The 19441-nt window shown below is 39.3% G+C and overlaps 1 protein-coding gene across 5 annotated transcripts in view; it reads right to left on the reverse strand.

Moving 5' to 3' along the window:
* The window catches only part of ldlrad3 (low density lipoprotein receptor class A domain containing 3), a 91056-nt gene that overhangs the window by 22378 nt on the left and 49237 nt on the right, over positions 1-19441 (reverse strand). For all 5 annotated transcript variants that reach the window (XM_004563399.6, XM_076885620.1, XM_024803369.2 and 2 more), the window contains 2 exons: positions 18586-18711; positions 13514-13648 (listed from right to left, as the gene is read on the reverse strand). In XM_004563399.6, the coding sequence (XP_004563456.3) occupies positions 13514-13648; positions 18586-18711 (261 nt within the window). The remainder of the gene's footprint in view (positions 1-13513; positions 13649-18585; positions 18712-19441) is intronic.

Below are 19441 nucleotides of genomic sequence, written 5' to 3' on the forward strand. Positions count from 1 at the left end.
AATATCATAGGCCTGAGATATTTCTATGCTAACACTGCTAAAACGTTTCCCAGTAGACTGACAGAGATGGAAGAAACTGCTTTGAGAAACTAGGCTAGCAACTATAAAACATCACTCGAAAGCCATCCCTCAGGAATGCACTCAGTTGGTCTAAACATTGACATCTATTGTGGATAGTATACTAGGAAATTGCCTGCAGCACAGTGCATAGAAAGCAAAGGTGTATAGAAAGAGTTTCATAATTAAAAAAGTAAATAACCACACACTACAGCTCCTTTGAGATCCTCGTTAGAGGCAGTAAGAGTTCAACATTTGCACCAGACCAAGTGTGTGGTTTTTCATCTCATATAAACCTTTTAAAGGCAGATATTTTTCGCAATGAAACAATCTCATGGTTTGGAGAAGAATAAATAGTTCTTTGTAATTAAAAGATTTAAGTGAGGCTTCTTTTGGAACAAACACATCATGATAGAAGTGATGTGCAAATTTCTCATAGGGGGCAAAAGTCCAACTCTGGTAAATATTCTGGTAATCCCAGGCATAAGCAGCTACTTGTAGGTTGTGTTATGTTCAGTACTTATCCAGCATGATAGTGTTGTAAAAAGCAATACTGCAACACTATAACCTCAATCTACAAACAACTGAAGTGCCTACTTACTTCAAATCCCTATATTCCTAGTGGATCACAGCATTCACAAACACATACAGTACTTACCCATGTACAGAGAGTTACATACACTCCTCGTACACTCACTTCCCCACGTACAAGTTAAAAGTATAGGGACTAACTTGTTACAATAAGTCATCAGTTACTCGTTTACATGCTTGTTTGTTGAGTTCCAAACATGTGCTGCCAGTGACGTTGAGTGAATCTCCACAATCATAACATGGCTGAAGGGTGTTTCTCCCACTTTTTCTTTACCTTTTAAAAATTTCATTCACTGGTCATTATAAATGCGGATAAACAGGATAAATAGCTACTAAAGTCTGTCACACTGAAATATCAGTCGGCAGTAATGTTAAAAAAGCAAAACATGCATTCATCCAGCCATCCTCTTATCCTTATCAGGGTCACAGGGAGGCTGGAGCCTATCCCAAGTACCAAAAAGGTGGGGTACACCCTGGAGAGATCGCCAGTCTGTCGCAGGGCAAACACAGTGAGGCAGACAACCATCCGCACTCACATTCACACATATGTTTAATTTAGATTCACCACACCTACACCACCCACAAAACAGTCAAAAGAAACTCTCTCTGTATTGTACTGTTCTGTTTTATAACTGATTATAATTGTCAGTTCTTTTACACTGACAACACTTAAAATATCACCTATAAAACATTTCAGGAAAGTAAATACATCTATCCAGTTGACAAGGCTGAGGTTGATCAGACTGCAGCTTGTGTCCAGATGGCTACTCTGACCCCATGGCTCTCCTCTTCTGACCCATTTCCATTATTGTAATAAGCCATAAATACCTTTAATGTACTCACTCAGAATACACACAGATTTGCATGTATATATCCAGCAGGCACACTTATGCTCACTTTTTTTACACATTGCTTCTATCAAGAATAGCTGCTTAGAAGAATAACCAAAAGTGCAAGACAACAAAACAATCTGTCACTATAATTCACTATATGTGTTGCTCCTTTTCTGTCCCTGTATCCAGGCTCTCTTAAACTCCAGCATAGGATGTTTATGGCTCTGCCCTTTGGGTGGCCTTATGGCAACATAAAACAATGAGAACAACACCAAGAGAAAAAAATGTGTGTGAGAGAGGGTGGAAGACAGAAAAAAATACGAAGTTGGGTGTTAGGATGATAAAAACATAAAAAACACAGCAGGAACCAAGAAGGATTATGATCTCGAGCATTCAATTTAAGCCTTGTGCATGTGAACAAAGTGACCACAGACTGCCAGGGGAGGGGAGAGCAGAGAATAGAGGAGGGGAGAAAGCCTGTGATGAGTGGAGTCAAGACACTGGGCAGGAGGAAGTGAAACTGTAAAAACATGTGATGTGAAAAGAGCGGAGATGGGAGCCAAATGCTATAGACTTGAAAAAAAGTGGATGGGAGACTAATGTCACATGAGCAGGATGAGTCAGAAAAAGTGGCTAGATAACAATAACAAAAAGAAAAAGGTTCAGAATCTCAGTAATTACCATAAATGAGACCAATTTTGCATACAGGGACTAATCCAAGCGCTCTGATTCAAATATGACCCATTTGAAAATGCTATTTTCTCCATTTCTCTCCTTCTCTAACTCTCCTGTCAACATTGAAACGCCATTCTCTTTACCGTTTCAATCCTTTCCTGAGTCTTTTTTTCTACCCCGCTTTGTTTCATTCCCTCCTCACCACTCATGCTCGTCTTCAATCCGCTCACCTGACTTAGTCGTTTCCCTTTCCCCCGTGCCTCTCTCTGTTCTGCTTTTACCTTTACTTCCTGTACCTGTCTCTCAGGTTTCTGTCTGCTGGTTCCCCTTTCTGCAGATATCTTGTTTCCTACTTTCTTTCTAATCTTTTCCAGTCAGTTCCTTTCTTAACACTCCCTGATGTTTTTTCTCTTTCTACTAGCACCCACGGGCCCTTTCCCCATTTACGGTTTCCACTTCCCTCTGCTTCTCTGTCCTTCTGCATGATTCCTTGTCTCTTCATACAATGAATCCAGAGGGTTTTATCTTTTTTTTTTCCCCCCCAATGGCTTTGCCACTCTCCCAAATCCCTCATCTCCATCAGCTCCCCTCCAACCCTGTATCACTCTCTCCTTCCCTATGCTTTCCTTCTCTCTTCCGCTTCATCGTCTTCACACGTTTTGCTTCCCCCCCCTCCATGCCATATTCTACCCCCTCGCCTCCCCTCACCATCCTCTCACATTTCTATTTCTCACACTGACATGCAATCCCTCTTTTCTTTCTCTCCAGGGCACTCTTCTTTTCCCTCGTTCCACTTAAGCCCTCGCCCTTTCATTTCGCATTTCCCCAACAAATGCATTCAAGCCAAACACGCATTCGAGCACTTACATCACCACCCAAACACACATCTGCAGCCTATCACACCTTTGTAACTGTTGAGGCCCTGTGTCATTTCAGCAGCGCCTTAAGTACAACCATATCATGAGACAATGCGCTTTTACAGTGCTGGCAGCAAATGCATTTACAGGAAATAACCCAGCCCATTAATTACAGTGAGAGCTAGCTGGCCCCAATTCGTCACTCAATAATGCCCTGTCTGTGTACTTGTGATAGCTGCAAACCGGATAATGCTGCCACTTAGTAATTAATACTCGATCCGTGGCTGTCTCACTAAACAATAAATAAATGCACATCAGAGAATCATGGTAAGGCATCAGAGTGTTCAGAACCTAAATAATGACTGGAAAATTGACAGCTGCTGGAGGTTTGTCTGCTCCGATTTATAGTTCAGTTCATACTTTATTTAACTTTACCAAGGCTTTTTCAGCCCTATAGATCTGTGAGGATCCCCCAATGATTCACTCCCACAGACTAAACCTGTAATGTTACTCAGAGGCTCTGCTACTTATGGATGAGTGCATTAGACATGCCTAGAGAAATATGGTTGTGCCGGGGAAATTAAATTGAGCTCTAGACACACAACAATCTTGACATTTTTTTTCCAAAATTCATCAAAGTTATATCCAAATGACTGAAATCCTATTCAGTCCGCCTCTTCGCTAAAGTCTTATCCTTTTCTCCATTTTCAATTCAAATGAATGCAGTTCTGAAATGTTAGAACAGCGTTTTTACTCGGCCACAAAAGGATGAACAGAGAAATAAAGTGCAGGGAACATTTCTAAGCGAAATCAAAAACAAGAAGTGATTATATTTTACTTTTAAGTTCTTTCTGCTGCACAGTGAACTTATTAGGGACTTCATTAATAATGTTTAAAGTTTCCCAAAAAAGTAGTGAAATTATCTGCCACCACTTTACAGCTATTGAGGACTTGAGCAAAATGACAAATGAGCATTCACCATTTAGCATTAGTTCAGCTTCAACACCTCTTGGACTTTTTCTTTGATGCCATATTGCCCAAAAAAAAAAAAAAGTTTGCAGACTAGGCAGGTATATTTTCTAGGAAAAAAAAGCTAGTGTACTGTGAAAGGTACTGTAAATTACTTAAATGATTCATATGCAGAGATGGAGAGGAAAAGAGCGGGCCTCATTGAAGCACCACATACTTTTCATTGTGCTGTCAGCCAGTCTTTGAGTGTGAGGGGCCATACAGGAAAGGGGCACGTATTTCAAGCCAAGTGTCGCTGAAGCAGGGAAATCTGGCAGTTGAGGCCAGGTTTAACTTACTGTAATGTAAATGTGATGCTCGTTGAAGCATAAATCAGCACGCAAATTAGCTTGTTTTTTGTCCCTTTTGGGTATTTTACATTTTATGGTTTCACTTAAGTATTTTTTCAGTATTCGGTCATTCACCACTATTCCAAGTCTTTTGGCCATTGTACATCAGCCATCGATCCGGCTCTACGAGGGACTTAACACTTGTGCCCTTAGCAAAAACCCTGGACTTTCTTTTGACTCATCAAGCCAGGACACTTTTATAGAAGAGTAGCATCCTCACATACACTTAAAATCTATTGGTAAAATAATTCATCTGATATATAATTAGCAACCATTAATTCAAATGTTCAAATATATAAAAAAATCCAAATTCAAATCAGAAGAAGGCATAGATGGGTTGGATTTTCTCCTTTACTTTCATGCAAACCACATCCAATATAAAAGTAAAGTGGCGCATCCCATGCAGTCAGACAACACATGCACAGACAAGAACAAACTTCGTGTATTAGGACTCCAATTACAGACTAAGGTCATTTTGATCTCTACCTACTACTTTGTCAAAATCAACTCTCATGCAAAAAGAAAGAAAATAAAATTCATCTCCTGTGTAAGACATCTGAACTAGAAAGTCATCCTCATAAATCACACCAAGATTTATCCATCAATCCCAATGCCAGCTTCTGCACTGCTCAACAGAGGGACAGGAATGCCATTAGCCCTCACATTAAATGTTAATCAGTAGAGTACACTTCTCTGGAAAACAACCAACAGCAATCAAAAGAACAAGCATTCAAAATAGAAGTTTCCAAACTAATGGGTGATGTTACAAAGGCTACTGTAGTTCTATACGTGTCATACACATAGTCTACTTTCCTGACATCTACTTCCTCTATATCAGGCAGTTTATTCCCATTACTGACACTCTACCTCTTTTCCTGTTTGGCTGCATCCTATTATGCTCTTTCTCTGCTAATCTGTGCAAATGATTTGGTATGTTACCAATAAGTCCTTGGAAATGCCCTTCACTGGATCACATTAATTCCAAGAAAAAAAACAGCACATGAATATGTATTAATGTTTATATATACTGTCTGATACCATTTTAATTTAATATAAAATAAAATGTCCTAAAACACACAGATCCTCGTTGGCTGCCCTGTCTTAGTTTCTTGAATATTCGCAGATTCACTAATGTCAAACTCTGTTTTTTTTTTTTTTTTTTTTTACACTTTTGGTTCATTGTATTGCAAAATTAGATGAAAAAGTACAGCTCCACCAAACACCAACAGTAGAGCTTTTGTTCAGAGTGAAATTCCTCCACTACTCAGTGGTTGCAGGTCATCACTTGACCGGCATCACCATGGTGACAGAATAAGGATTGGTTTAGGAGGGAAAGGTTGCTAATTTACAGCAGCCTGAACAGCGACGCTTGACTGATCCTGATTCAAGGACAGGGATGATTCATACAGACTCTGGTCCCGGGAGTGACCCCCCTGTGCAATGGCAACGAGGCCCTTAAGCAACAGAAGCCTGGAACTGACAGTTAGCCTTGGTGAGAGGGAGAGGGTGGGAATGGATGCCAAAACGATGAAACAAAAGCACATACTTTCAGTTTAAAATAAAATAAAAGCACATACTTTAAAAAGAATGTACACGACTGCATATAAACACAAACTATTTTATTCAGTTCCACAAAACAAAAATCCTACTATTACAACATCCAGACAGACTTAAAAAACAAGGAAACAGGAAGCAACATTGCCTTAGCTGTTGGTGGCAGGATCAAACTAACTGCATCTTGCCAACTGCTTGGCCTTCCTTTCTTGCAGACCAAGAGCTGAGAGTCTCTTAGTATTGCTTTGTGATCACTTTAAGCAACCAAAAGCAAAAACCTGAAACTTTTCCAAAGCTGAAAACCATGGGCGGTGACATGTGCAACCTCTCCTATTTGTGCCTGTCAAGTGTGCGTTGGCTCTGATGAACTGGCACTATTACATTCCACTCCCACACCTCAGTCTACTGCCATTATATTCCCCTACACTATTTCATGCTCCCTCCCACACCTTTCTATCTCCGCCGGCTCTCTGAGCTCTGCTGATGAAGGGCATGAACAGACCAACATCTCAGCGTCATATACGTCTCTACCACAAAAAATGCCCATGGACTAACTTTTGATTTTAATCTACAGCGCCTATATTATTTGGGGCCAAAGTCAAGCAGCAGTCAGTGGGGGGAGGATGTAGCTGTTTGAGAAGCTATTAGCAGACTAAAAGGATATCAATAGTGAATAGAGGCTCAGGGACTTTTAATCACTCTGCCATTCTTTGTTCTTTATATATCAGGCTGACACTATATATTAATGTCTAATTTACAGGCACTGTTATTGGGGAGGCTGGAGTTACTGCTAAGTGTCAGAACACAGTCACTGTATATACAGCCCTATTTGAATTGCTGGTGTTTATTGGCCCAGTAAATGACAAGGCTGTGAAGACAGGTTGTTGAATACACAGTGCTTATGCAAAATAGCAGATGCAGTGCTAGTGGATCTATCTAGAAGTTCTTACACAGCCTTAGGAGGATATAACAAATAGAAAGCTGCAGATTACTCTCTGTGGGAGGGGAGCATCCCTGGAGTTTAAAATGAGGGATTTGACTTCTCAGAGAGCGTGCTCACTATACCAGCTAGAAGGTTAAAACTGCTTATTGTACTGCCGGTGTGGATTGAAAAGGGTTTGTGGACATGTGCCTGTGGTGGCCAAAATGAAGCTTTTTAGCATATTAGGGTTTTAGTTGGACAGGCGTTTTTGGAATACACCAAATTCCTCTGACAAGCACTGAAAACAAGTGATTCTCACTGAGAAGCTTATCGAAATGTACAAAAGAAACTGGCAGATTTAATTAAACACAGTCGAGTTATCTAAAAAAAAAGCTGTGATTCAGTTTAATTTTTCCAGATCTTGGATCGTGTTTAATGGGTGGGCTAATTTTCATCAAACCAGTCAGGGTCAGGGGTGATGCTAGCTGCCAATGTTTTGACAGTGTACTCATGTAGCAGATTAATGTTACACGTCAGCTCGGTGCTCAGTGTCTCACTCTGACTGACAGCTCTCTGGGGACCTGCAGCCAATGATTCCTCCTAAGGAGACATTAGTAAAGACCATAATGATGAAAAACATGTATATTAGGACAGTGCAGTTTTCAGGTCCCTGCACAAGCTGCACAGTGTTTTTAATGAGACATATTCAGTTGGCTTATTTATTGCTCGTTTCTACTGGGGTCTGAACATAGCCAAATAAGTATACTATACGACACACAAACAAAGGTCTACCCTTGGGTGTAATTCCCTAATTTTAACAATGATGCAAGACACACTTGTGTCAAAAATACTATAAATAGCTACAAATGCAATGCACATGTAACTGGCTCTATCTTGCAAACAATGTCAATGTATTCTATGACGCAATCTGAATGCCAACATATTTAAAGAGTTTCGGTATTCAGACCCGATGTCACCCCTTTTGTTCAAAGAAGGAACTCAATTACTGTTGTGAGGCTTTCAAAGTGTTTGTGCAGTCTTCAAGAGTTTAAAGATTTATTATTTGCCCAATTATTACCCTGATATTAAAACAAATGTAGTCTAGGGGAGAGGCAGCAGAGAGGGCATAAATCTTACTCATGCAAATTTGAAAGCTTATGCTAAACTTAATGCAGGGTTTTAGAGCTTTGCTACTGCATGCTTCACACAGTTTTTTGTGTATGAAAACACAACAGGAAAAAAAAACACAATTCTTTGATGGCTGTGACTCTACAAAGCATGCCTTATCTTCAGAAATGCACAAAGCCAGCTGAGAGGTTTGTGAAACCCTCAAATCAATCATCCCCTGGCCCTTCTGTTCCTACCTTTACATCATTTCCCCTCCCTGTTTCTCGCTTCTAAACTTAATTAAAAAAGGACAAGATGAATTGTCTTTGAGATGGGGGAGGTGTGAGTTTTAATCATTATCACACTTTTCGACAGTCTCCACGCCATCTGATACTCTGTCTACTTGTGTTAATTAACGTGTAACGACGCTGATGTGAGTGTTTCAACTGCTTTTCTTAAAAACCTCTAAGGGGGATCTCCAGTTTTTAAAACAGGTCAGCTGCAGTGAATGGAGCTGTGCTCATCACTTTTGTTCTGAGTCCTTTAACTTGTCAAGTGCTGCGACCTTCAGAAAGTTTTATGTGTCCTGACAGCATTATTTTTCACATCAAATATGCAGAACAACCAGCTTCTGACACACTGTAGCTCTGTGTGTGTGCTTATCCACTCATGCACATGCTCTTTTGGATATGCAGAGAGGCTCTCTTGTTCTCAGTAAGGGCTCCCCCAACATCTGGACCTGTATGTCCTGTATGCCCTGCAGCAGTGTTTCAATAAAAGTTTGTTTCAGATGCAAACATGCACAAACATTGACTGCACTCTATCCTCTGCTGTAAGAAGAAGGGAGGACTGGGGAGAGCAAAGCGAAGCTCGGCTGTGGAAAACCAGCTTTCAAGTCATTTCTGTTTCCAGAGTTGTACCGGTCGGCCTCAGGGCCCGATGTGATAGATGCTGCTCTCATCCTCTCGAGCTTATCGCTACCCCTCACTCACTTTTATCCAAATCCCTTCCTTTCTCTGCCAAATCGCCTGTCTCTCTTTGCTTACCTCCATCTTCCTGCCCATTGCTATTCATTGCTTCCTGCGACTCCATTTCTGGTTCACTATATTATGTTTATGTGGTGCCCCTTTCAATTTCTTTATCTCCGATATCCATTACAGTGGACCCATCCCACTCCTCCTATCTCACTGTGCGATGATTGCACAAATGCATTTATAGGAATTGTGTATTGTCTGCCACTTTGGCACCTTTCTGCTATTTGAAAAATCAATTACCTATCCAATAAAACATTAAACAGTAAAAGCAGCTCTGTGCTCTGCTCTGTTAGTGCCTAACTGCGCTACATCGTTTAAAATCACTCGGATGAGAACTAAAAACACTGGAGGCATAACAAAGCCGAGAGGATGATGCTGCCTTTGTAGATTTCATTGCCTGACCCCTCCAGGGCAGGATAACCAAATCCTAGCAGGTAAATGCCATCACGAGCTATCCACTGACAGACTTGGGAGGTGATCTCTCACTACACTCATTCACATAGAAGAACCAAGTGTAGAGACACTGAAGCGAGTAATTATGAATAAGGAGAAAGAGTGGTTGAACAGTGGAAGCGAGGAAGAGGATGGAGCGAGGAGGGAGATGGTATGGTCGAGCGGCTGAGAGCTGATATTGCATGCCTTATCAGTCACCTCCAGGTCTTTGCTTATTATAAAGAGAGGCAAAGTCAGAGTCGAATGTAAGGTAAAAGTGAATGTGTGGGCCAAGCAGTCCTCTTGTTGTGGGGACCTAAATGTGTTGACATAGTCACATTATGGGGTCGGGGCTTCCTTATAGAAACTGAAAGCAAGTCCTTATGACATTTAAATAAATAGATTGACTATCAGACACAAGGTTAGGATTTTGTTAAGCTAAGGTTAGACAAGCAGAAGATTATGATTTAGGGTCGAGGAAATCGGCACGAAATTAATACATTAATACAACAAAATGTCCTCTAAAGTGATGAATTGATTGTGAATGTCTGTGTGCAAATGGAAAAGAGATCCCAAGAGTCAAACCACAGCGATACTTTCACTCCTTCAGAAGTAGTGTGCGAAAAATGGAACTGATCTTCCTTGATCCTTTTCTGGGGTCAAAAGAAGAAGAGCTCACAACTTTTTAGCACTTACACTTTACGTAAGGCTACAGTACACAAGCCTCAAGGAGCAAATATGAGCAAGAGAACATTTAGGTTACTTGCTCTCCATGCACACAAATATTACCATAAAACCTGTGCTGACACGAAGTCTTGAGGGAATACAACAACATACCCAAACAGACTTAGGTTAGAAGTTGGTGCGCAGACACATTTCTGTGAAATCCAAAAACTCGCAAACTAGATAGCTGAAAATGTAAGCTTTTTGGGCGGAGTTTCCTGCGATAAGGAAAGGGTAAAACTTGGCACTCCATCACCTGCAGACAGTTTAGACGTAGATGCATTCTGAGAAACCACTCCGTCAACCATTGCAGCAGTTATAATAGAATTGCTTCTAGGCAGAACACTTTCTCTCTGTAGTTAATGGAGCCAAATAATTGCACTCAGGACCATCAAAATTCCCAGTCATGTGTCACTTGATAGATCTTCACTGAGCCCATATTGATGCAGTTGAACATTTTATGACATAATGTAACAGAGCTGTAAAAGATTAATGCTTTCTAATGCATTTGGAAACAAACAAACAAAAAAATCATCTACCATTAGGTTTTCTGTTTGATCATTGCAACTCTCCATACAGTGTGAAGTAATGCTTTCTGAGGTCTAATGCTTCAGAAGCCAAAACTACAGCCAGCAGGATTCTTCCAGCAAGTAGTGGAGTTGGTATTGTTCACTTGTCAACAAGGAAATGGAGTGCAGTGGACACAGATATCGATCAATATTTCTGCACCACAATACAGTGCTATTCAGCATTCTGTGCCTTTGCATTGAGTTGTGGAGGACGGGCTTGTAATTACAGATAGACTGCCTTTTCGCTCTGTCTCTTTCATAACACAAGCAAGAAGAAATAATAGTAATGCATTCATTAATTCAGCTTCACAAAAGTGGGAAAAAAGTTGACCAACTCCAGCTTATTAATTTTGACTTGAAAATAATAGTTTTTGAAGGAAAATTGGGCAGAATAATTAGCTTCAGCAGCTACTGCTTGTACTTTGTCAGCAGTGGCAGTTGAGGAAAAGCTGGACAAAACTTTTTGACGGCTGCTGTGCGACTGCTGCAGTGCTCCTCCCTGTTTAGTAGACATGTTTTGCGTTTGAGTTTCAATCAAGTTTCTGCCTGACTCAGTCCTGGTAATAACAGTAGTGTGTAGTGGGCTATAGATGCTGATAGTTTTAACTTTCCACTTTACTTGTTTTTGTTTGTGTTACTTTTGACAGACTTTTGTTCTCAAAGTATAAATCAATATGACAACAGCATCCTGGCAGGACAGTTATATACTGATTTTTTATTTTATTTTTTCTAAAACATGAAAGAACACCTGACAGCAGGTCCACACTGGGTTTCCGGTGGTTATACGTGCATCAGGATTAGACTGCTGGCAGAAATCATAGGCTTGCCAGTGGAAGAACAAGTGAGGTGTTGACAGTAGCTGGCTGTCGTGCCAGGAAAATAAGAATGCCAGATATAAGTGCTACCTGACAGTGAATAAGGCATTCTGTACCAGAAGGCATCATTCTCACTATCAGGGATCATCCTGCTACTACCTGAATTACACTACAAGTCGACACATCAAACATTACACTAATGATGCTGTGGTGTGTGTCTCTCTGTTAAATAAAGGCACAGTGAGGTTTTTTTTTCCAGTGTTGTGGGAATAAAATCACAGCAGCTTATGTCTTCTTTGGCATAAAGCTTAATCCGTCAGTGGTTTTGTTATAAAGCACAGACTGCAGAATATCTCTTAAGTGATGTCTCCAAAACATCAAGTTTTATGACATATTGAGTGACTAAACACTGCAGCTCTGCTATCCAGTTTAACAGCGAATCTACAAGCTTCCACGTGTTTGGAAATCTGCTGCAAAGTTTACTGCCAATATTTCTGATAAGGCAGAAATGTGCTTGGAATTAGTCTTGCATACAGAAAAAATTATTAAGATTAATAATTGCTTTTTTTCATGAAGGACCAGCTTTAATGAGATTAGTATTGGTGGAGTAAGACCGAGAGAGAAAGGCTGAAATAAAGTGTGTCTCATTCTTGTGTTAATGATATTAAGGTTTTCTCCAAAAAAGTCATGGCTTTTACTGAGCTGAACAACTGCAGGAAAGAAACACATGCACAGTTGTAATCATGTGTGCATCCATGTGAAGGAATGTATTCAATGAAACACTGTATTGAAATTGATATGTGCATGGATGCAGGGGTGTTTCCAAAAGGGGGAAATGGGGTGGCATCAACCCCCTCGGTATACGATTAACTCCTCCAGTGCACACCCCGAATCAAAGCCGTTGGACTACATTTACTCTTTAAAAGCCACAACACCAAAAGATTACACGATTCCTTTAATGTACTTCATGTACTTTATTAAAGTACTTTCATGCTATGCTGCTTTCTGCTTTCACTCCATTATAATGTTGATGCGAATAATATACTTTGTAGTCCACAATACTTATTTTAAAGTTGTAGTTACTTATTATTTTGCAGATTAATTGCAATATTATAGTTCAAGCTCCCATGCAATAAGGTTATTAAATCTTCAACAGCTTCAACATTAAAGAGATAAACACATCAATAAATCAGTAATTATTATCCAACAAGTGTTACTGCACATAATGAGGTACATTTACTTTAGATACTTCGATATATTCTGAATATACAACTTTGTGAACTATTAAGCTGCTTAAATAGGATTATTTTTTAATTAAGCAGAAAGCCTAAATACTGTTTTTCCACTTTGCAATAATTATCTGACGCAAGATTACGTTTAAATTCTTGTGCAGCTCCACTTTCCATATAACAAATCTGCAACAGGGCACAGGGTTTTTATCTTTCATCACTCTAAAAGGTTATTATAAATAGCACACAATTAGTCTGGGTAATTATGGTATGGGTAAAATTGATTGGTATTTGTTTGCTGCTATCATTTGATTTTTGACATTCCTATTATTTGATTCATGTGCAGTTCATAAGATAATTAAATAAACCTGGTGCTTGCATATCTTAGATGCAGTTCACACGTTTGCACATTACGCTCCAAAAATGCATCCATAATGAACATGAAACATATACATATATATTATAGATGAGCTTAGAACGTGCGTAAATATTATATGTAACACTGTGTATACATCATACATCTGTATGGAATCTATAACTGATATTCTTACATGTTTCTAATTTCACAATTCTTTGCTGAAGCTGTTTCATTTTCATGTGATTACAGAAACAAATCATGCTTTATTGTATTTTACCAGGAAAGGTGTGTGTTGAAGCTGCATAACCAGATAATCCTGTGTGTATGTTAGATTCTCAATGCCTCAGTAGATGTTCCATTTAGTAAAAAATTAAATTAAATAATAAAAAAAAACATTACCTGCTGTAGTCAAGCAAATCTCCTCGTCACTGTTGTCCTGACAGTTGTCCTGTCCATTACACAAGAAGCTGCGGTCCACACAACGGCCATTTCGACACTTAAAGCGAGCCTCCGAGCACACCAAGGGGTTCTCCGCTGTGGTCGAATCAGAGCAGAGGTAAAGGGTCAGCTGTTAGCTCAAACACCTTTACAGGGAAAAGTTTTCAGCTCAGATTGATCTGCTGTATCTGACAATTTGTTTAAAGTCAGGTAAATATTATATGGTGGCATTTTAGCAGAAGATATGAAACATTTAAGAACTATCGGCAAGTTTGTCTGGAGTTTGATAAAAATCAAAAATCAGTCATTTAAAAGAGAGGACAAAACCTTTTTAAAACATTCAAAGTCCTGCAGAGAACTACCATTCCTTTTTCAGTACGTTCTGGTTTTTGTCTTTGTTCAGGCCTCTGCAAAATGAGGCATAATTATCTTGTGAGAAGATCCAGACAATTACACAGTTGTGACGCAGTATGTGCTGGGAGCATAGAGCAAAGCTCCATTTAAATGGCTAGATTAGATTTGTGAGCATGGGGCCCTGCAGGCTAGAAACACTGCCTCTGACAATGGTGAGTGATTGGCTCGAATAACCTTCCCCACTGGGAAAGCGGCAAAGGGGTCATGTGAAAGCCAATTATACTCTAAAAAAACAAACAAATCTTGTACACCTTGTACACCTACTACAACAACACTAGGGTAAAAGATGGACAACAATATTTACATTGTTAAAAAGATGTAAAACAGTAACGATAAAATGATGCATAACCATGGAGTTATGAGCAATGCATAAAAATGATATTGTCAACACTATAATATACAGATGTGCAAAATTCAGTTATTGAGACACAGCAACTCTGCAGAACTTGGACTCTTTATAGAATAACTTTTCCCCTCTCAAAGTAGTGATGTAACTAAAAGTCTAGCAGGGATAGCTGTGCCAGATAGTGCTGTGTCCACTGAAGCTGATTGTGCCCACCATGTGCCACAGCATACTTCAGAAGACTCACAAAAATGGATCGCCACTCTTCTCCACTAAAAATACATGGGTTCACAGCTTTGATGGAAGTTTCACAGAGCAGATCACTCCAGACAGTAAAGTCAGCTTGGTATTTCATAACCCTGCTTTACCATAGTAGAGACACACCAAAGACAGCTTTAAGGCACATAGGTTGTGCGAATATGACAGACTTCAAAAACCCAGAAATGTGTTAAAAATGATCAGAAAGAATCAAACTTTTGACAACATAAATTTGTGGGAGTTTATTCTGCTGAGAATAAAGTGCAACTTCCACAGGACGTATCAGGAATCTCCTGCAAACCACTTTAAACTCAATAAGGCACCTGTACAGGTGGGATTAATCCTGGAAATGCAGTGCAACTTTCTACCAGTTCCTGTGCAGCTCATCCAGCTCCAGCACCCTTTCTCAAGAACATTTTTTTGCCAGAAAAGCCTATTTTGAAGTGAGAAGATGATTATAGCTTGTTTTATGACTGCAGGAGACACATACTGTCAGGAACTTTAGGGGGGAAAAAAGTGAAGTGAGATCTTGCAAAGTTACATAACTGAAAGTCTGAATAAACCGTGGGCTGGTACAGCAGTCAAGGTTTTAAAAACCTGTCAAGTGCTTGTAAAAAGTTGGACAGAGCAGACAAAAAGCACAGCTTCTGAAATGCTGCGTGGTTTGTTGAAGCCACATGGTGGAAACCTGTCTATAAAAACAGCTACATCAAGATGTGGAACTTAGTCAGAGAAGAATATAACCTACAGGATAAAGTGAAGGTATTTAAATAGTGTGCACATGATCCAGATGTTAAACCTAACTAGATGGATTGCAGATTTAATACCTGGATTGCAAAGAGTATTACAACCCTGTATTCTTTAACAGATAAATCGACCCTGAAAAACTTACAAGCCCTCCAAGCAAAATTTCTACAGATATCTTCAGCTACGCTACTACTTTGACCAAACTATAAAAAACACATGCATAATGATGACTCAGTGATTAAAGAAATGTTAAGAGTAACTTCCTTAAGAACAGGGGCATTATATCAAGTTTATACAAAAAACCCCAACTTAATCCACAGAAAACAAAGCAAGACATTTTGTAATCTCAAAAGAGGAATAGTCTAGCTGCTCTAAATTCTTATACATGGAGAGAATTTGGGTGGAAATGCCTAATAAGTTTTTTTTTATTACTCCAAGGCAGAAAGTTAATATTTCAACAGAGAAGTCCGAGTGTTGGAGGCTCTGTGGAAATCATGAAGCTAATCGTGGTTATCAAAGTAACATACCGTTCCAGTTCAATGTCTTTTTGTTGGGAAACACCGATTTTCATTTAAATAGAAATGTATATTTTGACTGAGTATTTATTTGGTGTCCTGATATCAGCTGGTAGGAAAGCTCTAACCAGACACTTGTTACAACCAGACCTCCCCACAAAAGAGGAATAGATAGAGGTTGTTGGCAGCATACAGTACTGTGCAAAGGTTTTAGGTAGGTTTGAAAAAATGCTGTAAACAAAGAATGCTTTCAGAAATATAAATGACTGTTTATTGGCTTCAAATGTATTCTGCAGTTGGACAACGACCCCAAACATACAGCCAAAGTCATTAAGAACCATCTTCAGCATAAAGAAGAACAAGAAGTACTGGTAGTGATGGTATGGCCCCACGGAGCCCTGATCTCAACATCATCGAGTGTGTCTGGCAGTACATGGAGACAGAAGGATGTGAGGAAGCCTACATCCACAGAAGATCTGCGGTTAGTTCTCCAAGATGTCTGCCAGCTGACTTCCTTCAAAAACTGTGTGCAAGTGTACCTGGAAGAATTGATGCTGTTTTGAAGGGAAAGGGTGGTCACACCAAATATTGATTTGATTTAGATTTCTCTTTTGTTCATTCACTGCATTTTATTGATTGAAGAAAATAAAAGATTAACACTTTCATTTTTGAAAGCATTCTTTGTTTACAGCATTTTTCTCACCTGCCTAAAACTTTTGCACAGTGCTGTATATCTAATGGAAAAGATCCCATAATCACACAGATTACAGACGGAAAAGTTTGTCAACATTTAAACTGAATGGACTCTCCAGACGCATTAGACACAGACACTGGAAGGGCAGTCGCTCTGAATCTTCTAATTTGTCATACAGAGATGCATTTATATTATTATTGTAACTAACTGAAATTTTTGGGGTGTGGCAAATCGATTAAGCTTAAGCAAAAGTATTTTACAGTTTACTGCAGAAGCATATTTGTAGTTCAGACTAGAGATGGCACGATACCACTTTTTTATGTCCGATACCGATTCCGATATCATAAATTTGGATATCTGCCGATACCGATATGAATCCGATATAGTGTTTTTTAATCAACAAAACTGTTTTTTTAAATATCTTGCTGCATTTTGTATAAGTTCATACTCAAGTTTAAAACAACAACTACACTAAAGCTATTCTGTTATACCTGTATGCAAAAAAAAAAAAATTTCATAGTTCAGCAATACTGATTAATCTAATAAACTTAAACCTACACCATTCTCCCTATTCTGGTATTTTAAAGAGTACTTAGCGTAAATATTAAGCAACCTAACTAATAGGGTTCCAACTCCCAGCAACAACAAAAATAAATAAATAAAAAATAGGGAACCACCCCTCACGCTCCACCTCATGATGCTTAATCGATGTAATCAACCTTAATTTGATGCAGTGTGAAAAAAAATGCACAGAAATCAATTATTTTTCAAGAAATATTAAATAGATTCAACATCTTTCTTCAACAAAATTGCAGACTGCACAGATGGTACCTTCCCAAAGGAAAAAGTACTATAGCTTACTAGGGTATATATATTAGACTTAATAGTCACTAAATTCAGTAATTGACTTCTATTCATTTTACATCAAATTAAAAATTTGGGTGTAAGATTCGGATAATTATTTATTAAAAGCTAGACATTTTAAATGAGAATAAGAAAGCAAAGTATGTCTTTGTGCCCCCTTTTCCCTGTTAATGCCCTATCGGCCCCCCTGGCTAAACTTTGCTAGATCCGCCCCTGCTCAGTTACCAGCTGTCAGCTACGTAGAAAAAGATCCTGGAGTAGGAAGTAATATTAAATAAATTCTAACAACAGCTTATCAAGCTTAAACGTGCTGCTGTTGTTCAGCCACTGGTTTCCTCTTTCTGGTGCAAAGTGAGCCAAAAACAAACCAGAGAGACGGACTCGCGACAGAAAAGCCGATCAGATGATCATTAAGCAGTTTCATGATTGAAGTAGCAGGAGGAGAGGCAGTCGCTCCATATATCGTTTGTTAAGCTTAACGCAGGAATGCTTTACAAACATTCAGAGATGGACTTACACACTTGCTTTACTTCTCTCGGGGATAACTTTGTCGGAGATGAAATGCCAGGTTGCTAGCAAAGCTCCAAATGCTATCCAGACCACCACAGGTCCCGCATGCCACAGCCGCTCTATCACGTGATGCATACTGCTCCGACATGCTAACTTTCTGAGGTGAGTTACGGCGCGTTGCAAGTTTTGTGAGGTGCTTTCGTGATATTTAATGGATCGGATTACATTTTTTATTTTTCTCCGATATCCGATCCAGTAATTTAGGTCAGTATCGGACCGATACGTAATATCGGATCGGTCCATCTCTAGTTCAGACTGATGTTAGTTGCACCCTATAATTTTGCTGAAGAAAAAAAAACCCCACATTAAAACTGCTATAATTTTAAAAGGGCTGTTTAGCAGAGAGATATTTATACTTTAGTTTTTAGTGTGTATTAATCTCTCCAAGCAATGGAGCCTGCATTTTTTTTCCTTTAACCTGTTCGAAATTTATAGACTCCAAGCCCATTAAACATAACTCTGATGGTGACGTCAGGGTTATTTTCTCAGATTTGATGAAGCTCCACCAGAGGAACATAAGACATACAACATATATATTCCATATGTTGCTTAGATCTGCTTTGATATAAACAAGACATGGCATCATCTGGCCACAGATCCATGTATCTGGGTGTCATGTGAGACTTACTGCAGTTTTCCTCGTCACTCCCATCAGGACAATCACTGAAGCCGTTGCAGCGGAAGCGTCCAATGATGCAGTGGACACCGTTAGCGCAGGCGAAGAATGTAGGAGAACACTTTGACTTGACCTTAGCTAAAGATATAAGGGTTGGGGGAAGTGGTGAAAAACAGAACAATGAATTAGTGTGTGCATGATGCAGAGACGGTGCAGAAATCTTTCAGACATCATGTTTTATGACAGCATTTGCCTTGGCTGTGATGAACAAGGTAAAGGAGAGACCTTCACTAGGAGACAGTGCTTGTATTACACTTAGGTCCATGTGTTTTTGTGACACTTACACAATTTTTCCTTTCTAGAACACCATGATAGATTTAAAATGAAACAATCAGGACACAGGAAGAGGAATAAAATCAGTGCATACGCTTTATCTTTGCTTCGAAGTGTTGAACAAAAACACTTCTTAAACCATAGTCCTCTACTTTCAGAGGCTTGAAATGTATTTGAACTATCCACTTTAAAGCAGTTTAATGTAACATAACTCTAGAACTGGCCAAATCAACAGTTTGGCACATTCTGTGAAAAACAACACAATGGTGAACTCAACAGCATAAGGTCTAGATTTTATTTGAAATCAACAGTAATGATCACAGCATCGGTCATATGCTAAAGAAAATTCCCATCACAATATTCAGGACTTAATAAGGGAAACAAAAAGGCTCAGCACAAGGTACAAACCAATGATCAGTCTCACCGAAAGAAAGGCCAAATTAGACTTTGCCAAATAAACACACACACGTCAAAACATAGCTTTTCATCTGCCAGGTGATCAGATTAGCCTGTAACAGAACGACACAAAAAATGT

Source organism: Maylandia zebra, linkage group LG7, assembly GCF_041146795.1.
Source record: "Maylandia zebra isolate NMK-2024a linkage group LG7, Mzebra_GT3a, whole genome shotgun sequence".
Taxonomy (NCBI): domain Eukaryota; kingdom Metazoa; phylum Chordata; class Actinopteri; order Cichliformes; family Cichlidae; genus Maylandia; species Maylandia zebra.